At 35.8% G+C, this 12402-nt stretch overlaps 1 protein-coding gene across 4 annotated transcripts in view; it reads left to right on the plus strand.

Moving 5' to 3' along the window:
- Zpbp (zona pellucida binding protein) overlaps positions 1-12402 on the plus strand; it is a 156275-nt gene that overhangs the window by 54307 nt on the left and 89566 nt on the right. For all 4 annotated transcript variants that reach the window (XM_059275442.1, XM_059275443.1, XM_059275446.1 and 1 more), the window contains one exon: positions 5706-5831. In XM_059275442.1, coding sequence (XP_059131425.1) covers positions 5706-5831 — 126 coding nt within the window. The remainder of the gene's footprint in view (positions 1-5705; positions 5832-12402) is intronic.

The following is a 12402-nucleotide window of genomic DNA, read 5'->3' on the forward strand; positions in this document are numbered from 1 at the left end:
TGCATGTTGGCATCCAGTTATGCCAGCACTATTTGTTGAAGATGCTTTCTTTTTTCCATTGTACACTTTTGGCTTCTTTGTCAAAAATTATATGTTCATAGGTGTGTGGATTAATGTCAGGGTCTTCAATTCCATTCCATTGGTCCACATGTTGGTTTTTATGCCAGTACCAAGCTGTTTTTATTACTGTAGCTCTATAGTAGTGCTTGAGGTCAGGGATTGTGATGCCTCCAGGGGTTGTTTTATTGTACAGGATTCTATCCTGGGTTTTTTGTTTTTCCATATGAAGTTGAGTATTATTCTTTCCAGGTCTGTGAAGAATTGTGTTGGTATTTTGATGGGGATTGCATTGAATCTGTAGATTGCTTTTGGTAAGATTGCCATTTTTACTATGTTAATCCTGCCTATCCATGAACATGGGAGATCTTTCCATTTTCTGACATCTTCTTCAATTTCTTTTTTCAGGGACTTAAAGTTCTTGTCATATAGGTCCTTCACTTGCTTGGTTAGTGTTACCCCAAGGTATTTTATATCATTTGTGGCTATTGTAAAGGGTGATGTATCTCTGATTTTCTTCTCAGCCTGTTTGTCAATTGTATATAGGAGGGCTATTGATTTTTTTGAGTTACTCTTGTATCCTGCTATGTTGCTGAAGGTGTTTATGAGCTGTATGAGTTCCTTGGTCAAATTTTTGGGGTCACTCAAATATACTATCATGTCATCTGCAAATAGCGAAAGCTTGACTTCTTCCTTTACAATTTGTATCCCCTTCATCCCTTTATGTTGTCTTATTGCTCTGGCTAGAACTTCAAGTACTATATTGAATAAGTATGGGGAGAGTAGACAGCCTTGCCTTGTTCCTGATTTTAATGGAATCGCTTTGAGATTCTCTCCATTTATTTTGATGTTGGCTGTTGGCTTGCTGTAAATTGCCTTTAATATGTTTAGGTATGTTCCCTGCATTCCTGATCTCTCCAAGACCTTTATCATGAAGGAGTGTTGGATTTTGTCAAATGCCTTTTCAGCATCTAGTGAGATAAACAAGGATACAACAAAGAAAGAGAATTACTGGCAAACAGACTCCAAGAACACATCAAAACAATTGTCCACCATGATCAAGTAGGCTTCATCCCAGGGATGCAAGGGTGGTTCAACATACGAAAGTCCGTCAATGTAATCCACCATATAAACAAACTCAAAGAAAAAAACCACATGATCATCTCACTAGATGCAGAAACGCATTTGACAAAATCCAACACCCCTTCATGATAAAGGTGTTTGCCAGTATTTTATTGAGTATTTTTGCATCAATGTTCATGAGGGAGATAGGTCTGTAGTTCTTTCTTTGTTGCATCGTTGGCTTAGGAATCAGGGTAATTGTAGCCTCACAGAAGGAGTTTGGTAATGTTCCTTCTGTTTTTATTGTGTGAAACAATTTAAAGAGTATTGGTATTAACTCTTTGAAGATCTGGTAGAATTCTGTGCTGAAACCATCTGGTCCTGGGCTTTTTTTGGTTGGGAGACTTTTATTGACTGATTCTATTTCCTTAGGGGTTATTGGACTATTTAAATAGTTTTTCTGGTCTTGATTTAACTTGGGTATGTGGTACCTATCCAGAAAATTATCCATTTCTTTAGATTTTCCAGTTTTGTGGAGTAGAGGTTTTTGAAGTATGACCTGATGATTTTCTGGATTTCCTCATTGTCTGTTGTTATGTCTCCCTTTTCATTTCTGATTTTGTTAACTTGGATGCTCTCTCTCTTTTGGTTAGTTTGGATAAGGGCTTGTCTATCTTGTTGATTTTCTCAAAGAACCAACTCTTTGTTTCATTGATTCTTTGTATTGTTCTCTTTGTTTCTATTTTATTGATTTCAGCTCTCACTTTGATAATTTCCTGGCATCTATTCTTCCTGTGTGACTTTGCTTCTTCTTGTTCTAGAGCTTTCAGGTGTGTTGTTAAGTCACTGGTGTGAGATTTCTCCAACTTCTTTATGTGGGCATTTAGTGCTATGAATTTCCCTCTTAGCACTGCTTTCATAGTGTCCCATAAGTTTGGGTATGTGGTATATTCATTTTCATTGATCTCTAGGAAGTCTTTAACTTCTTTCTTTATTTCTTTCTTAACCCATTGGTGATTCATTTGAGTATTATTCAGTTTCCATGAGATTGTAGGTTTTCTGTAGTTTTTGTTTTTGTTGAAATCTTAACTTTAAACCATGGTGGTCTGATAGAACACAGGAGGTTATTCCAATTGTTTTGTACCTGTTGAGATTTGCTTTGTGGCCAAGAATGTGGTCAACTTTAGAGAAGGTTCCATTGGGTGCTGAGAAGAAGTTATATTCTTTTTTGTTAGGATGAATTGTTCTGTAGATATCGATTAAGTCCATATGAGTCATAACATAAGTTAAGTCCTTTATTTCTCTGTTAAGTTTTGATTTGGTAGATTTGTCCAGTGGTGAGAATGGGGTGTTGAAGTCTCCCACTATTAATGTGTGGGGTTTTATATGTGATTTAAACTTTAGTGATATTTCTTTTACATATGTGGGTGCCCTTGTGTTTGGGGCATAAATGTTCAGAATTGAGCCTTCATCTTGGTGGATCTTTCCTGTGAAGAGTATGTAATGAATACCCTTCTTGATCTCTTTTGATTGATTTTAATTTGAAGTCTATTTTGCTGGATATTAGGATAGCTACATTGCTTGCTTTTTAAGATCATTTGATTGGAAAGACTTTTCCCAGCCTTTTATTCTTAGGTAGTGTCTATCTTTGAATTTGAGGTGTGTTTATTGTATGCAGCAGAAAGATTGGTCCTGCTTTCGTATCCATTCTGTTAGCCTGTGTCTTTTTATAGGTGAATTAAGTCCATTGATATTAAGGGATATTAATGACCAGTGATTGTTCATTCCTGTTATTTTTTGGTGGTAGTGTGTGTGTACTTCTCTTCTTTGGGGGGTTTACTGCTGTGGTGTTATCTATTGTCTGTGTTTTTGTGGGTGTATCTGACTTCTTTAGGTTGGAATTTTCCTTCTAGTGCTTTCTGTAGGGCTGGGTTTGTGAATAAGTATTGTTTAAATCTGGCTTTGTCTTGAAATATCTTGTTCACTCTGTCTATGATGATTGAAAGTTTTTCTGGGTATATTAGTCTAGGCTGGCATCCATATGGTCTCTTAGTGTCTGCATTACATCTGTCCAGGTCCTTCTGGCTTTCAAAGTCTCCATTGAGAAATCGGGTGTTATTCTGATGGGTTTGCCTTTATAAACTTGGCCTTTTTCCTTTGTTGCTCTTAATATTCTTTCTTTATTCTGTACGTTTAGTTTTTTAATTATTATGTGGTGAGGGGACTTTTTTTGGGGGTCTAGTCTGTTTAGTGTTCTATAGGCTTCTCGTATCTTCATAGGCATTTCCTTCTTTAAGTTGGGAAAGTTTTCTTCTATGATCTTGTTGAATATATTTTATGTGATTTGAGTTGGTATTCTTCTCCTTCCTCTATCCCTGTTATTCGTAGGTTTGGTCTTTTCATGGTGTCCCAGATTTCTTGGACATTTTGTGTTATAATTTTTTTGGCATTGCTATTTTCTTTGACTGATGAATCCATTTCCTCTATTGTATCCTCTACACCAGAGATCCTCTCTTCCATCTCTTGTATTCTGTTGGTTATGCTTGCATCTGTGTTTCCTGTTCATTTACTCAGATTTTCTATTTCCATCATTCCCTCTGTTTGTGTCTTCTTCACTGTTTCTATTTCTCTTTTCAGGTCTTAGACTGTTTCCCTCACCTGTTTCATTGCTTTTTCATGGTTTTCTTTAAGGGATTTATTGTTTTCTTCTGCTTTATTTGTCTTTTCCTCTAGTTTATTTTTTATAGAGTTCTTCCCATTTTTTTCTTTAACTTTTCATTTTCTTTATTGATTTCCTCCACTTTTTTGTTTATCTTTTCCTCAATTTCATTTTTGATTTCTTCTTTAAAAGCCTCTAGCATCTTCATGATGCTATTCTTAAGGTTGCTTTCTTCTGCTTCTTCCACTTTGTGATGTTCAGGTCTTGCTGTTGGAAGAGGGCTAGGTTCTGGTGATGCTGTATTGCTCTTTATGTTGTTGTATGTACTTCTGCCTTGACATCTGTCCATCTCTTCATGGATTCGTTCTTGGTCTTATCAGGGCTCTTGGTCCAGTCAGAGCTGACAGATTCGGCGTTTGAGGAAGCCTTTCTTGGTCCAATGAGAGGTGGCGGATAGATTCTACTTCTCAGAAAGCCACTCTTGGTCTAATCAGGGCTGACAGATTCCCTGTGTCCTGAGTTTACTCTTGGTCCAATGGGGGCTTTTTGTCCAATGAGAGCTCTCTCTTTCTTTGGGATGAGTGGGAGCTCTATAGGCTAGATGGGAGCTCTCTGGGCCAGCCAGATGGGATGGGGGGGCTGGTCTCTAAGTCTCAGGAAGTGGCAGGGGTCTTGGGTGGATGGCTGTGGGCAGGGCGTGTAAATTGTAGGGTCTGCTGGGGGGTCTTGGAGAAGGGGAACCCTCCCTTGGAAGCCCTGCCCACTGGCTGGCAACTGAGGCCAAGTTGGGCGGGTCTTCCCCAGAATGGCTGGTGCCCAGGGATGGGACGTAGGGGCGGGCCTCCCTGGATATGACCCCAGACACTCACCTCTGGTCTGGATGGGAGCTCTGGGCCGGATGGGAGCCCATGTTTATATTTATAAACATAGTGGTTCAAATCCTAAGAAAATGTTTGCAAATTGGATCCAATAATTATTAAGTAAGTACACAATCAATCAGACTTATAATAGGAAGACAGCATATTGATAGATGACATCAACCATTTAAACAAAATATTGAAGAAGAAGAAAAACATTATCATGGGGTAGAAAAAATTGTTATTTTTCTATCTCATGATAGAAAACTCATGATAAAAACAACCAAATGTAGAGACAAGCTTTCATAACCAGTGTAAGGCTATGAATATCTCAAACATGTTTTGTTGTAAAATATAAAGGCTTTTTAATGTTAAGAATTTTGTTTACCAAAAGTAATTTTTATTTTACTCATTCACAACAAATCTTGTCTTTGGTGAATCAGAGAAGCGTTGGCAAGCAGTTGCTGATGGGTTATTGGTAAAGCTTAGTTCTTGAAAGCTTAGTTCTGAGAACATTCAGAACAACGGAATCTTTGACTGTGCTCCTTCTGAATCTCCTAAACCATCTTTGTTTTGTTTATCATGATTATTTTAAGCAGAGTCTTACAAATGCATGTTTAAAAATCAACCACTGTATATACTTATCAACTTTTTGGTCACATTATTATTTGTATTCAGTATTCTATGCTATATTATTGTAAGTAATATATTGTTCCTCTCATCTAAATGTATATATGCACCATGTTCATGTTTGATGTCTTTGCAAAACATTTGAAGTCCAGCTAGAGAAATATCTTAATACTGTCATTATAGTTATATACTCTGAGAGCAAACTGGGTCAGTGTATGTGAGCTCTGAAATAAAGGACCAATACATTACATTCATGTTTAGGACACACCCTCACACATGTGTGACTGAATGTACACACATAGTCAAATAAACTTTATACTTCTTAATGTAATTACATGGAGACAGTGATATTAAATTATCATCAAGTGATAGCAATAGGTATTATTAGATAAATAAAGAGCATAAAATATTATTGGAACATTTTAATATTGTATTTTCAGTGAGCGTATATGTCATGCTCCATCAAAAGAGTCCGCATGTGCTATGTGTAACCCAACAGCTGAGAAACACTGAACTGGTAGACCCATCATTCCAATGGCATGGACCAAAAGGAAAAATTGTTTCAGGTAGGATTTTATTTTAGTTATCATAATTAAATAGACATATCTCAGATTTATTTATACTTAAAAGAATATTTGTATCTAATACATTTATCACTTATTCAAATATTTTCTTTGTAGTCTTGTCGAGTTGATATAGCAATGTTGATAGCATGAACATTTCCTATTGTCTTTATTAAGGATAAAGGCAGTAAAAAATTCAATTGTTTCAAGAGTTCTAGAAGCATCTCTATTTCAAAAGTTATCATTTTATGTGGAAATCAGTTTGTGATCTCATTACTATTCTTTTGCTTATGTACCTATTTCATTGTGGACTGTCTATTTTATCTTTGCTCTAAATCTTGCACTTGATAACTGACTTAATTTACAGTTTACTTTCAAACTGGTAAGTTTAGCTGGTTTGAAATTTTTTTTTTTGCTACCAATGAAAACTAGTGAATATTCATACTAAAGGTCTATTCACTGGAGGACCCAATCATTTTTGCATATCCTCAAAGGAACTTTATTGCCTTTCCTTTTGTTTCTTTTATAAGACCTCACTGGTATTTTGAGACGGTACTGAGGATTAAAGGCTACAGGCTTGCTGTTTTATTTGGACTGAGGGAAGTGTGTTTACACAAAGACTTGCCAAAGATCTCATGTAATATATACCTCACTTTAGTGACATAGGGATAGCTGTGCTGCATGTTCATGTCTACAGAGGGCTCATAAAGAAATCCTACGGGGCTGGGCAGCTTACATGATAATTCTCATGTAAAGACATCTCATATTGGAATTATAATCAAATCCATTTTTATTGTTCTCTAGTAGCAGCAGCATATGCTATAATACAAACACTTTATGTTCTGCACTGATTCTGAAGCTTTGTCATTTGAAAAATAAACACCCAAGCATTGAGTTTTTCTGTTGTAGGTTTTGTATTTTTGATTTGGAGGTGGAAATCTGGAGCATTTCTTCTTTAAGATGGCTTACCAGGTTTTGTAGTTTATATTGCAGTGTAGTATGTAGTTCAGTCACTCCTTTAAGTTCGGAAGCCTCCTTTTTTTCTTTTCATAATAAAAAATAGGTATTCAGAAATACAATTTTCTAGGTAAAAATCAAATGAAATCTGCTGTGGATATCGCTATATGTAAATAAACTCTGATTGGCCAATAGCCAGACAGGAAGTATAGGCGGGACTAACAGAGAAGAGAATTAAGGGAACAGGAAGGGAAGGGGGAGACTGCCTGGAGCTGCCGCCAGGACAAGGAAGATGTAAAGTACCGGTAAGCCATGAGCTACGTGGCAAAGTAAAGATTAATAGAAATGGGCTAAATATAAGAGTAAGAGCTAGACAATGACAGGCCTAAGCTAATGGCCAAGCAGTTTAAATAATGTAAGAGTCTGTGTGTTTATTTTATAAATGGGCTCTGGGACTGGCGGGACTTGGTGGTGGGAGCTGGAGAGAAACTCTCCAGCAACAGAAATCAGTACTGCATTTTTTTACACACACACATACACACACACACACACACACACACACACACACACACACTTACTTTCTAGGATATTCTGAATTCATACTTGATTTATTTAATTTTTTGACAATATCATGTCATCTGTTAGTTTTAAAGCTTATTGATAAGGTATCATTTTCTCAGAGTTTGAATCACTTGTGGACTAAGCATGAGGATCTGTGTTCGTATCTCCAGCACCCAATTAAAAACAAGGAGTGGTGGCATTCACCTGTAACTTCAGCACTGCAGAGATGCAGGGTCAGGTTGATCCAGGGTTCACTGTCTAGCCAGCCTAGCCAAAATGATCTCCACATTCAGTAAAAGACCTTGTCTGAAAGAGTAAGGTGAGGGCTAGCAAGCTGTATGCTGTATTACTAGGTTAATACACTTGCCAAGTTCAGTGGACTGTGTTTATTTCTCAGGTTCCATATAGGGGCAAGAGAGAGTCACCTCCTGCAGGTTGTCCTGTGCCCTCCACATCTGTGTCATGGTCTGTGCTTGCACATGGGTGGAAACATTCATACAAATAATAATAAATGCAAACAAATAAAACTAAAGTGGATAGGTCCTCTGGTCAGGAAGTCACTGTCTTCAGTTGTGAAAACACTGACCCATTGGTTAGTTCTGCAGCCATACATACTCACCAAACAGGTTAAATTCAGTAAGTCACAAAACAAAAGATTTAAATGTGAGAAAAGGTCTTTTAGAGAGGTGACTTAGGAGGAGGTAGGAGAAAGTTAAGAGATGGTAGAGGGTGAAAGCAATCAGAAGATACCATATACATGTATGAAACCATCAAAGTATAAATTTAATAAAGAAAAAATAAGGTACAGAGCAACAGAGGAGGATGCCAGTATCAACCTGTGGCTTTCACAAGCTCATGCATTTACACATGTACATATGCAAAGAAATCATGTATTTTACTGCATCATAATGTTTTTATGATGGAATGTCTCCTGAAAAGATATTTGCTCATTTTGAAGCATCATAAGACTAACATTCTTAAGCTGTCTCTACAGCTAAGATACACTATTACCAAGACACTGGGACCTTTAAGTAAGCTATTTTAAAACTTCTTAGCAACTTGTCCTCAAGCCCCTCCAGTAAATACTATCCTGAAAATTTAGTTCTATTCTCTTGTGTTCCTTTATGAATTTGCCATATACCTACTCATATACACATACATATGTATACATTCTGAAAGTTCACATTTTAGCTTTGCTGTTGTGAATTTTTTCACATATTCCTTCCCCCTCCAGCTTTCTGCAGACATATTTTGTAAATAGAAGTTGTATGTATTTAAGGTGTAAAGCTTGGCATTTATACAGATATATAATGACCACAATCCAACTATTACTTAGACATTTCATATGATTACTGTTTTTTCCTAGTGAGAACACTTAAGATCTTCTTTTACCAATTTTTAGAAAAAAATGAAAAGACAAAAAAAATAACAAATACAAAACAAAAAAGGTACACAAAAGCATGGATTCTGTTTTGTGTTGGCCAGCTACTCGTGAGCATGGGGTCTACCCTGGAGTGTGATTGATATGTCCAGTGTCACTCCTTTGGAGAAAACTGATTTTGCATCTCGCAGCAGGTATCAATTGCAAATAGTTTCTTGGTAAGGGGTGGAACTTTGTGCCCTCTTCCCCTTCTCTGCACTGGGAATTTGTCTGGCTTGAACTTGGTCAGGTCTTGTGCATGCTATCACAGTCTCTGAATTCATATGTGTTTCTTCCTTGTTGTGTCTGGAAGACACTGTTTCCTTGGAGCCATCCATCACCTCTGGCTCTTACAGTATTTTCCCATTATCTTCCACGTGGGAACCTGAGCCTTAAGGTGGGGGTTTGATAGAGACAACCCATTTAGGGCTGAGTGCTCCAAACTCTCTGATTCTCTGCATATTGTCTAATTGAAGGTCTCCGTGTTAATTACCATCTACTGCAAGAAGGGTCTTTTTTGATGAGGGTTGAGATATGCACTGATCTATGGGTATAGCAATATGTCCTTAGGAGCAATTTTATTGTTATGTTCGTTTAGCAGAATAATAGTACTAAATTTCCCCCTTATATTTTCTCGTCCATATCTAAGCCAACTCATAAGTATAAACATATTTAAAATAATAAACTAAGTTGCAGTGAAATTTTATTTTATAATTTTAACAGCTCTAATGCATGGCCTTCTAAAGATGTAGTCACACTCTGGGTATTTGGATAACAAAGCTAGGAAGGTATAAGGACCAATTTAAATTAAATGATTAATTAATAAATATCTGTATTGTGTGATTTCTTATATTTAACCCTATATTTTCTGTGTGAAATACATAGTTATTGACTTTGTGAATTTCCACTTAAACTTAATCACTTAAGGGTCTGTGAATGATCACTAATATTATAGGGTTGATATTTATATTGAGTATGAAATTCTCTGCCTATGTTTTCAAAATGTTTCTTAACTCTTCAAAACTTAAAAGTAACCAGAGGGCACTCTGTTATAGATTGCATGCTGTTTTGTTTTCTGGCTTTCCTGTTTAGCATTGCTGTCTTTATACTCCTGGCATTGAAAGAGATGCTATAAAAATATAGCACACATATATATGTGAATATACACACATACATGCAATGTGCATACACATATATTATACACAACATATATATGTATATACAAAATGTGTTTTTGTGTATATACTTATTTACCATAAAATAATATTTATATTTAATGTTGAGTTATATTTTCAGTAAGCTTATATTCTGCATATGAAATGTTGTGCCCAGAAGGAAGGCTATTAGAATTTACTCATTAACAGATTTTCTTTACAGAATAGGATGTAAAACTAAAGTTGTTTACTAAATAGCTGTTGTAATGTAAGTTCTTATACTTTCTTATATCATCTGTACCAAATACAGTGCATATATACATAAGTATATTTATATATTTATTGACACTTCTGGTGTAGGAAAATTTCATTTTGAATTATTACTAAGGAATACATAACTTCATTGATGATGTGATATTTAAATTTTTTTAAAAAATTATTATACTATGTTTTCTGAATTATATACGTACTACTTAAATTATTGATATCTTTAAGAATAGCATGTTAAGATAAATATGTAATCTTTCTTCAGAAGATATTCATGAACAAGTAGGCATTAAAACAAATATATTCTTTTATATTACATTTTCAGCTTCATCCAGGATATATAAATGGAGATCTCAAGGCATAATTCTCTATATAAATTCCTTGAGGGTGGGTATATCTGTCTATTCATTTCTCCTTCAAAATATGCATCAGGGATTTTCATATAATAAAAATGTCACTGCTAAGAGCATTCTGGCATTTTGCTTTAGTGTTTAAAACATATAATTATTAAATCATTTACTTAAAATGGAAAAAAAGATATGCAATCATTTCCTGAGATAATACTTTCAATTCTAATGAATGGAGTATTCAGTTCTTAATTAAGAAAATGTTAGTATCTGAAAGTTTTATGACACAAAACTGTAGTTATGAACTTTCATAATAACAACCTGTCTGTTTAATTATTTATTATATTTGCTAAATTGAACAACCTTGTGAATTAGGCAGCTATATCTTGTCATTCTTCACAAATAAACTGGACTTCAGAAGATGAAGTGGCTATCCATGGTTGTACAATTTGTGAGAGAGAATAGAGCCTTCACATCTATATCTTAATATCTCAAGAATAGATTTACTCTCCATTTGACAGCATAGTTTTCTTCCAATACAATACTTATGCTGAAGCAAAGAGGGAGCTTACATCCCATTCTTTTTCCTAACACAGCAACACTATGATTGATTGACAAGTCTGATAATCTGATTTTCCATTTATCTACTTCTGTAACCCTCAGTGTTTGAAACAACTCATTATTTTGTGTACCATTCTGTGTAGTGATAAGAAATCTTAGATGTTAATGGTTATACTGTAATAGACTTTGTTTTGGGTACACAATTTCATGTGCAAATTGGAAGATTCTATAACTCATCCTTAAACAATGTAAATCTTATTTATGGTATAGTTAAATAAATATATACTTTGTATATACATGTTGTTTGTACTAAAAGTGCATAAATGCACTGCATGTATCTGTGTATAAACTTTCATAGAATAGTACTATATTTCTGATAGTGCCAGGCTTTTTCTTTGGGGCAACCAACCAACTCCCAAGTCGTGACACAGAGACTTCTTATTAGTTATGAGTGCTTGGCCTAGCTTAGGCTCATTTCTGGCTAGCTCTTTTAACTTAAATTAACCTGTCTCTCTTTATCTACCTTTTGCCTCAGGGCTTTTTACTTTTATTTCTGTATGTCTTACTTTCTCTGCTTCTCTTGTCTGGCTGGCAGCTGCCTAGCTTCTTGCCTAGGCCTGTCCCTCTCTTTCTCCTCATTCTCTCCTCCTTCTTTTTTTCTTGCTTTCTTTTGGAGCCTAGATTTCTTCTCCTGCTAATTCTCTTTGCCTGTTATAGCTCCACCTATCCCTCTCCTGCCTAGCTATTGGCTGTTCAGCTTTTTCTTAGACCAATCAGGTGCCTTAGGCAGGCAAGGTGAAACAAGTGTGACACATCTTTACATAATTAAACAGAGGCAGTGTAAACAAAAGTAACACATCTTTACATAGTTAAAGTAATATTCTGCAGCATAAAACAAATGTAACACATCTTTGCCCAGTGAAAGTAATATTCCACAACATGATAGCATCTCTTTCAATGTAAGGAGAATACTAGGAGTGCGTTATGTCCATATGTCATTCTTAGTCTCTTACCACTTCGACCAGTGGTCCTCAACTTTCTTAATGCTGTGACTCTTTAATGCAGTTCCTCATATTGGCGAAACCCCCACTGTAAATATCTGATATGCAGTATATCTGATATGTGACCCTATGAAAGGGTCATTTGATCCCCCAAAGGGATTGCAGCCAACAGGTTGGGAACCACTGACTTGGACATCCCACAATTGGTGAACTCTGGTTGGTGGAAATTTGATTTTAAGTCATCCTAGCATCCACTGATAATAAACATCAAATATATTGACTAACTTTGTGTAACTCCTTTTTGTG

This window comes from Peromyscus eremicus, chromosome 10, assembly GCF_949786415.1.
Source record: "Peromyscus eremicus chromosome 10, PerEre_H2_v1, whole genome shotgun sequence".
In the NCBI taxonomy this organism is placed as follows: domain Eukaryota; kingdom Metazoa; phylum Chordata; class Mammalia; order Rodentia; family Cricetidae; genus Peromyscus; species Peromyscus eremicus.